This window comes from Nycticebus coucang, chromosome 18 (genome assembly GCF_027406575.1).
Source record: "Nycticebus coucang isolate mNycCou1 chromosome 18, mNycCou1.pri, whole genome shotgun sequence".
Taxonomy (NCBI): domain Eukaryota; kingdom Metazoa; phylum Chordata; class Mammalia; order Primates; family Lorisidae; genus Nycticebus; species Nycticebus coucang.
In genome coordinates this window covers 54,166,577-54,182,958 of record NC_069797.1, presented here as the reverse complement: position 1 = coordinate 54,182,958, position 16,382 = coordinate 54,166,577, and the positions used below count along the sequence as shown (strand labels likewise).

Sequence of the window (16,382 nt, the reverse complement as noted above, 5' to 3'; positions counted from 1 at the left end):
AACAATTATAAAGAACAAAGCAGGCTCGGCACCCATAGCACAGTGGTTATGGCATCAGCCACATATACTGAAGCTGGCAGGTTCAAATCCAGCCTGGGCCAGCTAGACAACGATGACAACTGCCACAAAAAATAGCCGAGTTTTGTGGCGGGCACCTATAGTCCCATCTAATCAGGAGGCTGAGGCAAGAAAAATCACTTAAGCCCAAGAGATTGAGATTGCTGTGAACTGTGGCGCCATGGCACTCTATGGAGGGTGACATAGTGAGACTCTGACTCAAAAATAAATAAATAAATAAATAAATAAATAAATAAATAAATAAATAACAAAGCAATGGAACTCATTTCCAACTTACTATGGCTGTCCTTAAAATGTAAGTTATGAATCCTAGTGTTAGAAACTTCTCCATCCTTTCACTCTGAAGGGGGAGAAAAGTTATGGAAAACAAAGCCTTAAAGATTTTACCACTTTAATTCTTTGTAATTCTTTGTTTAGGAGAAGAATGAAATGTGGTTACTTTCAGAACCGCAACTTGTAAAATTGAAGTCTGAACTCAACCTAGATAGAACTTTTTGGTGTTCTAATTTCTGAAAAAAATAAAAGGGGATGGGGCTCATAAATTAAAGAAAGTGATTTAGCCGGCCATAGTGGCTCAAACCTGTAATCCTAGCACTCTGGGAGGCCAAGGTGGGTGGATTGCTTGAGCTCACGAGTTCAAGACCAGCCTGAGCAAAAGTGAGACACCCCCATCTCTACTAAAAAATGGAAAAACTGAGGCAAGAGGATTGCTTGAGCCCGAATTGGCGGTTGCTGTGAGCTATGACACCACAGCACTCTACCCAGGGTGACAGACAGCTTGAGACTCTGTCTCAAAAAAAAAAAAGTGATTTACTTTGTCAACAGTAATAATCGCACTTTTTATTTTTTTTTTTTGGCCGGGGCTGGGCTTGAACCCGCCACCTCCGGCATATGGGACTGGCGCCCTACCCGTTGAGCCACAGGCGCCGCCCCGCACTTTTTATTTTTTATTATTTTATTTTATTATTATTATTATCTTTTTGTAGAGACAGAGTCTTACTTTATTGCCCTCTGTAGAGTGCTGTGATGTCACACAGCTCACAGCAACCTCCAACCCCAACTCCTGGGCCTAGGCGATTCTTTTGCCTAAGCCTCTGGAGTAGCTGGGACTACAGGCGCCCACCATAATGCCTGGCTATTTTTGTGTGTGTGTGTGTGTGGTTTTTGGCCGGGGCTGGGTTTGAACCCGCCACCTCCGGCATATGGGACCGGCGCCCTACTCACTGAGCCACAGGCGCCGCCCAAGCCTGGCTATTTTTTTGTTGCAATTTGGCTGGGTTTGAACCCACCACCCTCAGTATATGGGGCCAGCGCCCTACCCACTGAGCCACAGGTGCCGCCCAATCGCACTTTTTTTTTAAGAAGGTTTTTTTTTTTTGTAGAGACAGAGTCTCACTTTATTGCCCTTGGTAGAGTGCTGTGGCGTCACAGCTCACAGCAACTTCCAGCTCTTGGGTTTAGGCGCTTCTCTTGCCTGAGCCTCCCAAGTAGCTGGGACTATAGGTACCCACCACAATGCCTTTTTTTAGAAGGTTTTATTTTGTTGTTGGTGTTGTAGTTTTTGGCCAGGGCTGGGTTCGAACCCTCCACCTCTGGCATATGGGGCTGGCACCTTACTCCTTGAGTCACAGGCACCGCCCCCAATTGCACTTTTTATAAAATAGTGACCCCTTTTTCTCTCCTCCACTTCCTCCTTTCCTTTGATCCTGTCACCCTCCCCTGCATCTATTGATATCCTCTTACCGTGAGATCAAGCATTAATAAATCACTTTAACAGAAGTACATAGGACTAAACAAAGATGACATATTTTGGCATGTCTTGGCACTACATCAGGATAGGACATGGCAAGTGTTTAGGGTTTCCTGATCCATGGTTGCTATAACTGTGACCTCCATTTCATAGCTAATGTAGGTTTGGGACAAGAAAAACATAAATCTCTCTTAAATAGTTAAATTGTGCCTTTTTGCCTAAAGAGTTTTCTCTCTCTCTCTCTTTTTTTTTTGGACCTGCCCTAATTCCTGATGTCAAGTCCCTAGGGCATTTGTGCTGTGCCTCATTCTTGGTGAATGTATATTTTACACAGTGTGATCGCACTTTGAACTAAAATAGACCATATCCAGAGACCTGCTGGTGCAGGCTCCCCAGGACTAAAGAATATGAACAGTTTGAATTGCTTTTTCTCTCTCTGCTTTCTTCTTGAGTCAATTCACCAATGTTACTATCTAGATTTTATTTGGAAAAAAAAGGGGAGGGGTACCAGATTCCAAAGGTTACCCTCCATGCCAAGATTATTTTCCTAGACAACGCATAATATCTGAAAGAAAAAGGGTCTCAGATGCTTATCTGATAGTCTCTCTTTGGCTCTAGCATTATTTGTTTGGTGGGGACATGATGACTTTTGGTTCAGTCCTGTGAATAAGTAGGTCACAAGCCAACTTTTAGCTCCACCTACGCGTTTTAAGTGTTTATTAATCTTGACTCCATGCAAACTCTCTAGGGAAGCTGGCAGCAGAAGATTCTTATCCTTAGTTATTTATGTAGCTAAGACTCCAAGGCAAATTGCACTCATAAAATCACACCCCATTGAGATGCGATTCTACTAGATTGGCAGGCTTTAATGTCTAATCTCTTCACCCCCACTCTCTAACTTGGGTTGAGCTTATTCACTTTGCTCAGCATAACATCAGATATTGAGTAAGAACTAATTCTGATGTCAGTGTCAGTTCTTCTTGTCAGGGATTTAAGAAGCAAATAGAAATAGAGCCAAGGGTGGAGAAACTGAGGCCTTCTGAATGGTTGTTGCCAAGCTGCGGAGATGTCTAATCCTCTTGGCTACTCTACTGGTCTGGTTCAACCTGAGCCCATGCTAAGTTTTTTGGATTTGAAGTCAAGCCAAACATTATTGTAAATTTAATTCTAGCATGCTAGCTCCAGAACACTGTAACCTTTAAAGGCTTGGGATTCTAGGAGAAATGTTGTAGTAGCATTCCAGAGACCCACACATCAGACATAAACATAAGCATTCTTGCCTGCAGCAGAGGGTGTTGGCTTTTTCCTCTTCTATGAGTTGGCTCCCTAATTCATATTCTGCAAAGCCCTGCTGGCTAACCCTTCATATGAGGAGACAGCCAAACAGGCTCTTCTCAATTTGAAGATCAACAAAAGGCCTGGGTTTAATCATGAGGCTTCTAGTTACCTGGGATTGGTAACTAAACCTGCAGAAGTAGTTGTGAAAACGAAAGCAGAAGTACCACACACACACACACACACACACACTAGAAAGGAAGTAAGACAGGTGGAAACGTATGACTTTTTCAACTTCCTGATGGAAAGATACCAAGAGAAATAAAACTCTTTCTGACCAGATAGGAACTTTCTTTGGCCACAGTTGGACATAAATAATGTCATATTGCCACCCTCAAATAAATTTATCTTTATGTCTATCTGTATTTACCTCATTATCTATGTCTCACATATTATATGATATGTAGTTGTCCATTAGTGTAGTATACATTTTAAAGCGTATGAATTAATCTATTCATTACTCATGAAGAACACAGGATAGGTAGGCAACATTCCATCTACTCACATTTCCAACTGTCATCCCAACAGCCATTTTAACTTACAGAAAAGAGTAAATGCTGGGATCTCATGGCATCAGCTTCCTATGGATTGCTTTCCAACTTTTTGTGTTACTGGCTCTTGGAACCCCTTCATTGTATTCTGCAGGTGAGACTCACATTAGTGGAATTAGTTATAATTTCCATGCTTGAAATTGACATTTAAAGCCATAATTTCTAAATGAGGGAGGCTAAATAGTAACTGTAATGCTTTGATTTGATCTAACATGGTGGATTTTGTAATGGTCTCTTAAACTTTCCACATCTTTCTTTTCCCCTTTCAATATTCCATGGCCAGGATTTCTTTCCTTTCTGACTAAATATTGTAACTCCCTAACCCAACTTCTTTATATTCTGTTGGCTTTAAAAGATCTCTTTCAATGACTTACATTTTCTTTGTATATCCTTTACCACTCCTGCTATGAAGATCATTCTGATATTAAGAAAATGATAGGTGGGGCGGTGCCTGTGGCTCAGTGAGCAGGGCGCCGGCCCCATATACCGAGGGTGGCGGGTTCAAACCCAGCCCCGGCCAAACTGCAACAAAAAGATAGCTGGGCGTTGTGGCGGGCGCCTGTAGTCCCAGCTGCTCGGGAGGCTGAGGCAGGAGAATCGCCTAAGCCCAGGAGTTGGAGGTTGCTGTGAGCTGTGTGACGCCACGGCACTCTACCGAGGGCAATAAAGTGAAACTCTGTCTCTACAAAAAAAAAAAAGGAAAAGAAAATGATAGGTGGCGTCTGTGGCTCCAAGGGGAAGGGTACCGGTCCCATATGCTGGAGGTGGCGGGTTCAAACCCAGCCCCGGCCAAAAACCACACACATACACACACAAAAAAAATAGAAAATGATAGGGGAAAAAAAAAAAACGGGTGGCACCTGTGGCTCAAGGAGTAGGGTGCCAGCTCCATATACTGGAGGTGGTGGGTTCAAATTTGGCCCTGACCAAAAAGTGCCAAAAAAAAAAAAAAAAAAAAGAAAGAAAATAGGGCTTGATAGGGCTCAGTGCCTGTAGCTCAGCAGTTAGGGTGCTAGTCGCATACACTGGAGCTGGCGGGTTTGAATCCAGCCCTGGCCTGCTGTACAACAGTGACAATTACAACCAAAAAATACCCAGGTGTTGTGGCAGGCGCCTGTGGTCCCAACTGCTTAGGAGGCTGAGATAGGAGAATCTCTTAAGCCCAGGAGTTTGAGGTTGCTTGAACTGTGATGCCTTGGCTCTCTACCTCTGGCGACATAGTGAGACTCTGGCTCAAAAACAAAAACAAAAATAAAAAAACAAAACATGGCTCAGGGCTTGGAGCTCAAGGGGCTAAGGCACCAGCCACATATACCAGAGCTAGCAGGTTCAAATCCAGCCTGGGCCTACCAAACAACAATGACAACTGCAACCAAAAAACAGCCGGGCGTTGTGGTGGGCGCCTATAGTCCTGGCTACTTGGGAGGCAAAGGCAAGAGAATTGCTTAAGCCCAGGAGTTGGAAGTTGCTGTGAGCTGTGATGCCATGGCACTCTACCCAAGGTGACAGCTTGAGGCTCTGTCTTAAAAAAAAAAAAAGGTAGGGTTTTATTTTTTTTAAGTAGGTGGGACTACAGGTGCCCACCACAATGCCAGCTAATTTTTCTGTTTTTTTTTGGCCAGGGCTGGGTTTGAACCCACCAGCTCCGGCATATGGGGCCAGTGCCCTACTCCTTTGAGCTACAGGCGCCACCCTCTGTTTCTAGTAGAGAGACAGGGTCTCACTCTTGCTCAAAGTGGTCTCAAACTTCTGAGCTCAAGCAATCCTCCTGTGATAGTCTTTTAAAGAAATTCTCAAACTGGGGCACCTGTAGATGAGTGGGTAGGGCACCAGCCACATACACTGAGGCTGGCGGGTTTGAACCCAGCCCGAGTCAGCTAAACAATAATGACAACTGCAACAAAAAAATAGCTGGGTGTTGTGGTGGGTGCCTGTAGTCCCAGCTACTTGGGAGGCTGAGAGAACAGAATCTTTTAAGCCCAAGAGTTTGAGGTTGCTGTGAGCTGTGACACCACTGCACTCTACTGAGGGTGACATAGTGAGACTCTGTCTCAAAAAAGAAAAAAAAAGAAAAGAAAGAAATTCTCAAACCACAGATAAGCCTGCATTTTGCACATATCTGCTGTACAACTGGAGAAACTAAGGCAGGGAAATTTTAAGATTTGCCCCAGGTCATACATCAGTCATACAGTGATGATATTGAAAAAATTTCTTTGTGTCTTCAGACTCTCAGGCTAGTGCTTAAAAGCTGAAGAAGTGCCTTTGACTAGAATGACTGTTTTTTTTCCCCTTCTTTTCTTTATTAACTTTTTATGGAAGTATATGAGTACATAGGTTTTTTATTTGCAGATTTTCAAGGGCATGGTAAACAGAGCCTAGAAATCTGAAGTAGGGCGAATGGTCTTGAGACATTACTGACTTCCCCATTCTTTCTGAAGGAACAGAGAAGGAAATGAATTTCCAAGGCCCTTCACACTCTTTATTTCAGAGAAGCCTGCATAGAAGATATTTAGGTTGTTGGGTGGCGCCTGTGGCTCAGTGAGTAGGGCGCCAGCCCCATATGCTGAGGGTGCCGGGTTCAAACCCAGCCCCGGCCAAACTGCAACTAAAAAATAGCCGGGCATTGTGGCGGGCGCCTGTAGTCCCAGCTGCTCGGGAGGCTGAGGCAAGAGAATCGCGTAAGCCCAAGAGTAAAGAGGTTGCTGTGAGCCGTGTGACGCCATGGCACTCTACCTGAGGGCGGTACAGTGAGACTCTGTCTCTACTAAAAAAAAAAAAAAAAAAAAAAAGAAGATATGTTAGGTTGTCATTCAAGCATTTGTCTGGGAACTGTATGTATTTCACTTTCCATTCTCCTTCCCCAAGTTGTAGTAGCTCCGAGTTTGTTCTTGACTTGTTGCACTAGAATTTCCTGGGTCATAGAACCAGGGATGGGACCAAGTAAATTTCTCCCCAGGATCATAATTACTACTGCCATGAAGTCTGTGGCCCTGGTGTTTGCTTTGCTTTCAGAGACAGGGTCTCAATGTTGGCCACACTGGAGTATAGTGGTGTGATCATAACTCTCTGCAACCTGGAACTCCTGGGCTCAAGCGATCCTCCTGCCTCAGCTTCCTGAGTAGCTGTGACTAAAGGCATGCACCAGTATGCTTGGCTAATGTATTTGTTTTTAATTTTTTCTGTGATTTTATAAAAGAAGGTTGCCTTTAGTCTTAGCTTCACATAGTTTCTCTGTTGTACATAAAGGAAAGGCTGCAGATTAAGTAAAATATTTTCTCTTGAACAACTTGTTAGTTAGCTCACTAACAATTGAGATGTACTTTGAGAGAGGCTCAATACTGAGAGTAATAAAATAATTAGAAACCAGGTGGCGCCTGTGGTTCAGTGTATAGGGTGCCGGCCTCATATACTGAGGGTGGCGGGTTTGAACTCGACCCTGGCCAAACTGCAATAAAAAAAAAAAAAATAGCTGGGCGTTGTGGTGGGCGCCTGTAGTCCCAGCTACTCCAGAGGCTGAGGCAAGAGAATCATCTAAGCCCAACAGATGGAGGTTGCTGTGAGCTGTGATGCCACAGCACTCTACTGAGGGTGACAAAGTGAGACTCTGTCTCTAAAAAAAGAAAAATCAGAAACCATGCTCTTTCTAGTAGTATATATGGCAACAATAGACATATAAAAGAAATTGAGGCTCGGCGCCTATGTCTCAAGCAGCTAAGGCGCCAGCCACATACACCTGAGCTGGCAGGTTTGAATCCAGCCCAGGGCCCACCAAACAACAGTGATGGCTGCAACCCAAAAATAGCCGGGCATTGTGGTGGGTGCCTGTAGTCCCAGCTACTTGGGAGGCAGAGGCAGGAGAATCGCTTGAGCCCAGGAGTTGGAGGTTGCTGTGAGCTGTGATGCCACAGCACTCTACCCAGGGTGACAGCTTGAGGCTCTGTCTCAAAAAAAAAAAACACAAAAAAACAAATTGAAGGGCAGTGCCTGTGGCTCAGCGGGTAGGGCGCCGGTCCCATATGCCGGAGGTGGCGGGTTCAAACCCAGCCCCGGCCAAACTAAAAAAAAAAAAAACAAATTGAAAACATAATTACAGAACAACACAAGTACAAATACATCAACAAAAACCAGTACTTGTGAGTTGGATGGCTAGTCAATAAAGACTTTTGGTGAGCTCTGAAGGAAGGGAAGGGCACAGGTTTGCCAAAAGCACGAGGAGGTCAATCCAGCAAAATGCAGGAACAATAGTAGAGAAGAAAGAATGAGCAAGCTGCAAGGGCCAAACAGCAAACAGATTAGCTTGGTAAGACTGGAGAATTTATGTTAGAGGGTAAGAAAAAACATGTTTGGGGAAATTGTAAGGACAGTTCATAGCCTTAAATGGTTACAAATCAAATTTGCTTTACCAAATAAGAAGGAGCCTTATGGGTTCTTGCATAATGAAAACAACATTTTTGAGAAGCTGAGATACAGATGGATTAGAATAAAATGAAACTGGAGCCGGGTGCAGTGGCTTCACACGTGTAATCCTAGCACTGTGGGAAGCCTAGGTAAGTGGGAGGATTGCTTGAAGTTAGGAGATCCAGAGTAGCCTAAGCAAGAGTGAGACCCCTGTCTCTGCTAAAATTAGAAAAACTTAGCCAGACCTAGTGGCACATGTGTGTAATCCCAGTTACTCAGGACACTGAGGCAGGAGGATCGTTTGAGCCCAGCCCAGGAGCTGGAGGGTGCAGTGAGGTATGATGACACCAATACACTGTAGTCAAGGCAACAGAGTGAGACAATGTCTAGAAAATAAATAAAATAAATCTTGAAAGGTAGAAAAATAGAGAAGTTGCTGAAAAATCCTCCAGGAGAGAAAAAAAATGCCGGGTTCCCAATTCTTATTTTATTTATTTATTATTTTTTTTTACAGTTTTTGTTTTTTTTGGCCAGGGCCGGGTTTGAACATGCCACCTCTGGTATTTGGGGCCGGCACACTACTCACTGAGCCACAGGCACTGCCCCATGGGTTCCCAATTCTATAATAGCTCTGTTATTTACTAATTGGCTATATGACCTTGGGCAAGGCACTGAATTTGTGTATGCCTGTTTTGTCAAATGTAAAATGGGGATAATGGTGTTCACCTCATAGATTTGTTGAGAAGACTAAGTGAATTAATAACATGAAAAGTTTTTATGCCAGGCTCGGTGGCTCACGCCTGTAATCCCAGTACTCTGGGAAGCCAAGGCCATGTCTCCAAAAAATAGCCAAGCTTTGTGGTGGGTGCCTATAGTCCCCGCTACTTAGAAGGCTGAACCAAGAGGATTGCTTGAGCCTCAGAGTTTGAGGTTGCTGTGACCTATGATGCCAGCACTCTACTGAGGGTGACCAAGTAGGACTCTGTCTCAATAAGAAAAAGAAAAGTGTTTAGTAAGCCCTCAATACATATTTAAGTATAATTAATTAAATTCTTTTTTTTTTTGTAGAGACAGAGTCTCACTGTACTGCCCTCGGGTAGAGTGCCGTGGTGTCACACAGCTCATAGCAACCTCTAACTCTTGAGCTTACGCTCAGCCTCCCGAGCAGCTGGGACTACAGGCACACGCCACAATGCCCGGCTATTTTTTTGTTGCAGTTTGGCCGGGGCTGGGTTTGAACCCGCCACCCTCGGCATATGGGGCCGGCACCCTACTCACTGAGCCACAGACGCCGCCCAATTAAATTCTTATATGTTATTTATTTGAGACAGAGTCTCACTTGTTGCCCTTGGTAGAGTGCGATGGCGTCATAGCTCACAGTAACCTCCAACTCTTGGGCTCAACGGATTCTCTTGTTTCAGCCTCCAGAGTAGCTGGGATTACAGGTGCCTGCCACAATGCCTGGCTATTTTTAGAGATGGGGGGTCTCACTCTTGCTTAGGCTGATCTCGAACCTGTAAGCTCAGGCAATCCACCCTCCTCGGCCTCCCAGAGTGCTGGGATTACAGGCGTGAGCCACTTTGCCCAGCCTTCTTATATGTTATTTAAATTATTATTATTGCTGAGTGTGGTGGCTCAGGCAATCCACCTGCCTCAGCCTCCCAAGTGCTGGGATTACAGGTGTGAGCCACCACACCTGGCCCAAGAGATCACTTTTTAGTACAATATACAATTTACTGACAGACAACTGTTTACATGAAGTGATTAGTGCCACAAGATGTTTTTTTTTTTTTTGTAGAGACAGAGTCTCACTGTACCACCCTTGGGTAGAGTGCCGTGGCGTCACATGGCTCACAGCAACCTCTACTCTTGGGCTTACGTGATTCTCCTGCCTCAGCCTCCCCAGCAGCTGGGACTATAGGCGCCCGCCACAACGCCCGGCTATTTTTTTGTTGCAGTTTGGCCGGGGCTGGGCTTGAACCCGCCACCCTCGGCATATGGGGCCGGCGCCCTACTCACTGAGCCACAGGCGCCGCCCTATACACTGGATTTCAAAGTCAGAATGAAAAAATAAGTAAAATATCTCATTAATATATTTTTTATTTTTTTTTTGAGACAGAGCCTGAAGCTGTCACCCTGGGTAGAGTGCTTTAGCATCACAGCTCACAGCAACCTCTAACTCCTGGGCTCAAGCGAGTCTCCTGCCTCCGCCTTCCAAGTAGCTGGGACCACAGGCGCTTGCCACAACACCCGGCTTTTTTTGGTTGTAGCTATCATTGTTGTTTGGAGGCCCAGGCTGGATTTGAACCCGCCATCTCAGGTGTATGTGACTGGCGCCTTAGCCACTTGAGCCACAGGCACCAAACTTCTCATTAATATTTTTATAATGATTCCATGTTGAAATGATAATATTTGGGGTATATTGGGTTAAATGTGTTAATTTCATGTTTCCATTTCACTTTTTTGAGATGTGGTTACTAGAAAATTTAATACTACCTAGTGGAGGCTGGGCACAGTGGCTCACTGACGTAATCCTAGCACTCTGGGAGGCACGAGGAGAGGGGTGGATTGCCTCAGTTCATGGGTGGGTTTGAGACCAGCCTGAGCCAGAGCAAGACCCCATCTCTAAAAATACCAGGGTTTGTGGTGGGTACCAGCTACTTGGGAGGCTGAGGCAAGAGAAAAGCTTGAGCCCAAGAGTTTGAGGTTATTGTGAGCTGTGAAGAAACTACAAAGTGAGACTGTCTCAAAAAAAAAAAAAAAAGAATGCTACCTAGTGGTTCACAGTATATTTCTATTGGACAGCACTGGTTCAATATAACATTCTGGTTGAGTTTTGGAAATTAAGGGATTCTACTTGAGAAATGTCTACAAAGGCACCGGGGGTGGTGGCTCACACCTGTAATCCTAGCACTCTGGGAGGCTGAGGCGCATGGATTGCTTGAGCTCAGAGGTTGCAGACCAGTCTGTGTCAGAACGAGACCTTTCTCTAAAAATAGCCTGGCGTTGTGGCAGGCGTCTGTAGTCCTAAACTACACCGGAGGCTGAGGTAAGAGAATCTCTTGAGTCTAAGAGTTTGAGGTTGCTGTGATCTATGACGCCACGGCACTCTACCAAAGGCGACAAAGTAAGGCTGTCTCAAAAAAAAAAAAGTCTACAATGGAATATGAGGATTATGGATAAACCTCCTTACTCTTGACGCTTCTCAATATATCTAGCTCATTTAAATATAATTCAAATATCTCAATTTTCCAGCTATTTACAGAACTGAAGGAGCCACACAGATAGTTTAAAGAGGCCATGATTGCTGAAGGGTCTTTTACTAAAGTAAAGTAATAAGGTAGAAAGAAAGATAAAAACGGGGAAAAGGGGGCGGCGCCTGTGGCCCAAAGGAGTAGGGCGCCAGCCCTATATACTGGAGGTAATGGGTTCAAACCTGGCTCCGGTCAAAAAAAACAAAAAACAAACAACAACAACAAAAAAAGCAAAAAAACGGGGAAAAGGTGAAAACATCTTATTTTAAGGATTAAATTGGGGAAACAAAAATCTTTCTAATCTTTGAGATCGCTCCCTCAAAGTTCCAAATTCCAGAGGTTGATGAAACCTAGATCACTAAAGATTTTATGACTTTTTTTTTCCAAATCATCTCTTTAACTTGCTACTTAAAAATAACAGAAATTGGGCGGCGCCTGTGGCCAGTGAGTAGGGCGCCGGCCCCATATACCGAGGGTGGCGAGTTCAAACCCAGCCCCAGCCAAACTGCAACAAAAAAATAGCCGGGCGTTGTGGCGGGCTCCTATAGTTCCAGCTACTGGGGAGGCTAAGGCAAGAGAATCGCCTACGCCCAAGAGCTGGAGGTTGCTGTGAGCTGTGACGCAACGGCACCCTACCGAGGGCGATAAAGTGACACTCTGTCTCTAAAAAAGAAACAAACAAAAAACCCCAGAAATTAGGGCCAAACAGCTTCAAGTGAGGGCTTTCCCAGAGATCTGGAGGTAGAATTAGTTTGAGGTTTTGTTTTGAAATTGGTATCTTAGCACGCTACCCTGGCTGAGCAGACCAAATGAGTAGGCTTCAACTTCCCAGGAGGGCTCAGGGGTCCCTCACGCTTCTATTTCCACCTTTCGAGCCCTTCTGGCACTTTCTAAAGCTATCCCCCTTTCCCAAGCAGCACCGACAGGTGCAGCGCCGGGAGCCGCCCCACGACCGCGCCAGCAACCCCGCGCCCTCCTGCCCCTCCGGCCGCGCCCTCGCCGCTCCGCCCCGTGCCCCGGCGTGCGCGCGCACTCCGTGGGGGCGCGCTCGACCGGCGGGGCCGCGCACGCCGCCGCCGCGGCCTCCTTCCCTCCCTCCTTGCGGGCCCTCTTCTCCTCCCTCTCCTCCGCCCCCTTCCCCGTAGGCAGCCCGCCCGTCCGCCCGCCTGCCGCCCTCACCGCCTCCCTCCCAACTCCTAGCGCTCAGGCTGGGTCTCTCCCCCGCCCCCTAGGCTCCCCAGGTCGCTCTCCTCAGGCGGTCGACCGCGCTCGGTGAATGTGGCTGGCAGCCGCCGCCCCCTCCCTTGCTCGCCGCCTGCTCTTCTTCGGCCCTCCGCCTCCTTCCCTCCTCCTTCTCCTCCTCAGCCGCTCCTCTCGCCGCCGCCGCCGCTTCCACAGCCTGGGCCTCGCCGCGATGCCGGAGAAGAGGCCCTTCGAGCGGTTGCCTGCCGATGTCTCCCCCATCAACTATAGCCTTTGCCTCAAGCCCGACTTGCTGGACTTCACCTTTGAGGGCAAGCTGGAGGCCGCCGCCCAGGTACGGCGACCCTCGGGCGCCGGGGGCGAGCTGCTGGTCGAGCAGTTAGGCCGCGCCCGCGGGCTGGGACTGGGGGCCTTGCCGGGAAGGCGAGTGGGCCTTGGGGCTGGAGCTGGGAGGCTGGCTTAGGGGACGCCCGCAGGGCGCCGGGGTCGATGTGCTCTGCCCCCTGCTCGGCTGGGGCCGTGGCCGCGCTGCAGGAGCGCCCGGGAGCCGGCCGGCCTGGCGCGTGCCCTTCCCTGGCGAGCACACCTCTGTGGGGTTTACTCCACCCCGGCCCTTCGGAGCTGGGTAGTGTTGTGAGAGAGGCTGGAGGGGGTTGGGAGAGGACGGAGGGGTCATGGGAGTCCCTGTTCAGTCTCAGCCTCCTGACTCAGTTCTTTTCTCTGGTTCTCCCTACACCCCACGGAGGATAGGTTCCTGAAAGGGGTGGTCATCAGGGACTCCAGCCGCCGCGCTGGAGCGAGGAGAGGAGCTTCTAGAAGGGGGGAGAGGGTGAGAACGAGAATGTTAATCCCAGGCAGCCTAGCTGAGTTATCTCCGCCTGCTCCAGCCCAGGGGCTGGGTTTCCAAGATGATCCGCCCCCTCCCCCTTCCCCTCAAGTGACAGTGCAGCAGTGACTTTGTTCTCGCCTAACCTCTGGAGAAGCTGCCTGAGGACCCCTTCTCCGCTTTTCTTTCTACCTTTCTAGCTTTGCAGCCTGTAAAGCTGATGGATTGATTGCTACAGTGATGGTCGCTTAGTAGTACACTCTTCTGAAAGAAGCTGTTAGTTTTATCAATATCACTGGTGAAAATATTCCTTTACTCTTCATTGCAGTTTTTGGTGAATCATATTCTCCTCCTCTGTCAGAATTATCTGAAGTATTGTTTGATTTTGGAAACCATTAATATGGATGAGGACATAGCCATTTATGATACCGTATTATATGATGTGTTAATGTGAAGCTTGTAATGAAAAATGGGAGCTGTTTAATATCTGTAAAAAGAGTGATAATAAGTATATTTTGTTTCATTCCTACTGCAGGGGTGGGGGGTGGTGGTGGAATCAGTAGGCCTCAACCTTAAAAAACAGGGTGTATGTAGCATTGAAATAAAAGAGATATAGACCAGTACTTGAACAAATTGAAAGTTGGCAGTTATCTTTGAAAGCCAAGAAATTATGATACACTCACATTGAAAATTTGTCTAAAAGTATGGAATTAATAAGTATACTGTCAGATTTGGGGCACTGATGTGAAAGCATGAGGGCTCTAGGGTCTGTCTGCATCAAAAGGCAGAACTTACCCTGTGAAAATCAGATGATTTAAAATTTTTCCATTAAGAATATGAATCAGTATGAGTGCATCGTGTGTCTAAATTAGGATTTGAGAGGGTTATTTGGGAGACTATGGTGTAAGCCAAGTGACTAGAGTGTTTGGTATATATTGGCAGGGGGCAGATGGGAGGGATTGTAAACAGTAGTGTGTCTTGTGACTTGGCAAACCTTGGGGAAGAAGGACCTAGTGATGAATGAGTTCATATTGTGTGAAAAGACTAACATTAAAAATAATTGTTTCTTTATCCCATTAGTTGGCATAATGGGTTTATAACTTTGGGAAGCATACATATTTAAGGAAAAATATTTTGAAAATAGTACAGCTCTTTATTTTAATTAATTAATTAACTTATTTATTTTTGGAGACCAAGTCTCACTCTTTTGCCCAGGCTAGAATGCTGTGGCATCAGTCTAGTTTGGAGCAGCTTCAAACTCCTGGGTTCAAGCAATCCTCCTGCCTCAGTCTCTTGAGTAGCTGGAACTACAGGTGCCCATCACAGTGCCTGGCTAATTATTCTGTTTTTAGTAGAGATGGAGTCTCACTGTTGCTCAGGCTGGTCTCAAACTCCTGGGCTCAAGGAATCTTTCCACCTCAGCCTCCCAGAGTGCTAGGATTACAAGTGGGAGCCACAGCATATTACAGATTTTTAAATGCTTATTTATTAAGAAGTGAGTTTAAGCATCATGATAGAATAAGCAGTGACGTGCTTTTCCTTGCTCCTTTTCTACTTTTCCAAAGAGATGAGAAATTTGTGGAAGACTGGTTTGTGCCATAGAGGGAACACATGGTAATATATTAGATATCAACAGGGACTTGTTTGTTAAATTTTTTTTTTTTTTTTTTTTGCAGTTTTTGGCCAGGAATGGGTATGAACCTGCCACCTCTGGCATATGGGGCCAGGGCCCTACTCCTTTGAGCTACAGGCACCTCCCTTGTTTATTAATTTGATACAAGTAAATAAATGGATTATTTTAGTAATATGTACTTTTCTTTTTTTTTTTTTTTTTTTTTGGCTGGGGCTGGGTTTGAACCCGCCACCTCTGGCATATGGGACTGGCGCCCTACTTCTTGAGCCACAGGCGCCGCCCAGTAATATGAACTTTTCAAAGCATTTTTTTTTCAGAAATTCTTTCAGGCTGTATGGCAGCACAAATTAAAGATGGCATGATAGAGAATTCTTTTTTTTGTTGTTGTTGCAGTTTGGCCCGGCCGGGTTTGAACCCGCCACCTTCAGTATATGGGGCCGGCATCCTACTCACTGAGCCCCAGGTGCTGCCCTTTTTTTTTTTTTTTTTTTTTGAGACAGAGTCTCACTGTGTTGTCCTTGGTAGAGTGCTATGGCATCACAGCTCACAGCAACCTCCAACTCTTGGGTTTAAGTGATTCTCTTGCCTCAGCCTCCCACGTAGCAGGGACTACAGGCAACCACCATAATGCCCAGCTTGTTTTTCTTTTTTGTTGCAGTTGTCTTTGTTGTTTAGCTGGCCTGGGCTGGGTTTGAACTGCCAGCCTTGGTGTATGTGGCCAGTGCCATAACCACTGTGCATGGACTCTGAGCCTGAAAGTGAATTCCAATAGGCTTTATTAAAAGATGATCGGACTTGGTAATTGTACCTGTTGACACCGCTGGAAGGTTAAAAGAGGAGTTAATGTTTGAAGTAAAAATTAGGTTTTTGATATCCATGAATTGGAGCAGTCATTTTAACTTGTGGTATTAGGTAGTATCTTATGGAAATATAAAAATGTTGATAATATTCATATCTGTAAACTTAGATATATAACTGGTATTATAACTGGTATTGGGTCAGTTTTCTAAAAGTTGGAATCATGTTACACAAAGTATGCAAGTTGCTTTGTTGCTTTGCAGAATTTTATGATAAGAGTCGAGTATTTGCATAGGTTACGGAATAGAAACTTAGTGGGCGGCGCCTGTGGCTCAATCTGTAAGGCGCTGGCCCCATATACCGAGGGTGGCGGGTTCAAAACCGGCCCCGGCTGAACTGCAACTAAAAAATAGCCGGGCGTTGTGGCGGGTGCCTGTAGTCCCAGCTACTTGGGAGGCTGAGGCAAGAGACTCGCTTAAGCCCAGGAATTGGAGTTTGCTGTGAGCTGTGATGCCACAGCACTTTATCGAGGGCCATAAAGTGAGACTCTGTCTCT

At 46.0% G+C, this 16,382-nt stretch overlaps 1 protein-coding gene across 2 annotated transcripts in view; it reads left to right on the top strand.

The window, feature by feature from the left end:
• The first annotated feature begins 3,746 nt into the window (after positions 1-3,746).
• The window catches only part of NPEPPS (aminopeptidase puromycin sensitive), a 135,749-nt gene continuing 123,113 nt past the window's right edge, over positions 3,747-16,382 (top strand). Inside the window, exons 1-2 of one of the 2 annotated variants that reach the window (XM_053568482.1) lie at positions 3,747-3,808; positions 12,732-12,903. In XM_053568482.1, coding sequence (XP_053424457.1) covers positions 3,747-3,808; positions 12,732-12,903 — 234 coding nt within the window. Of the gene's footprint in view, positions 3,809-12,411; positions 12,904-16,382 lie in introns of those variants that run through there. The other variant, XM_053568481.1, reaches the window with a different exon arrangement.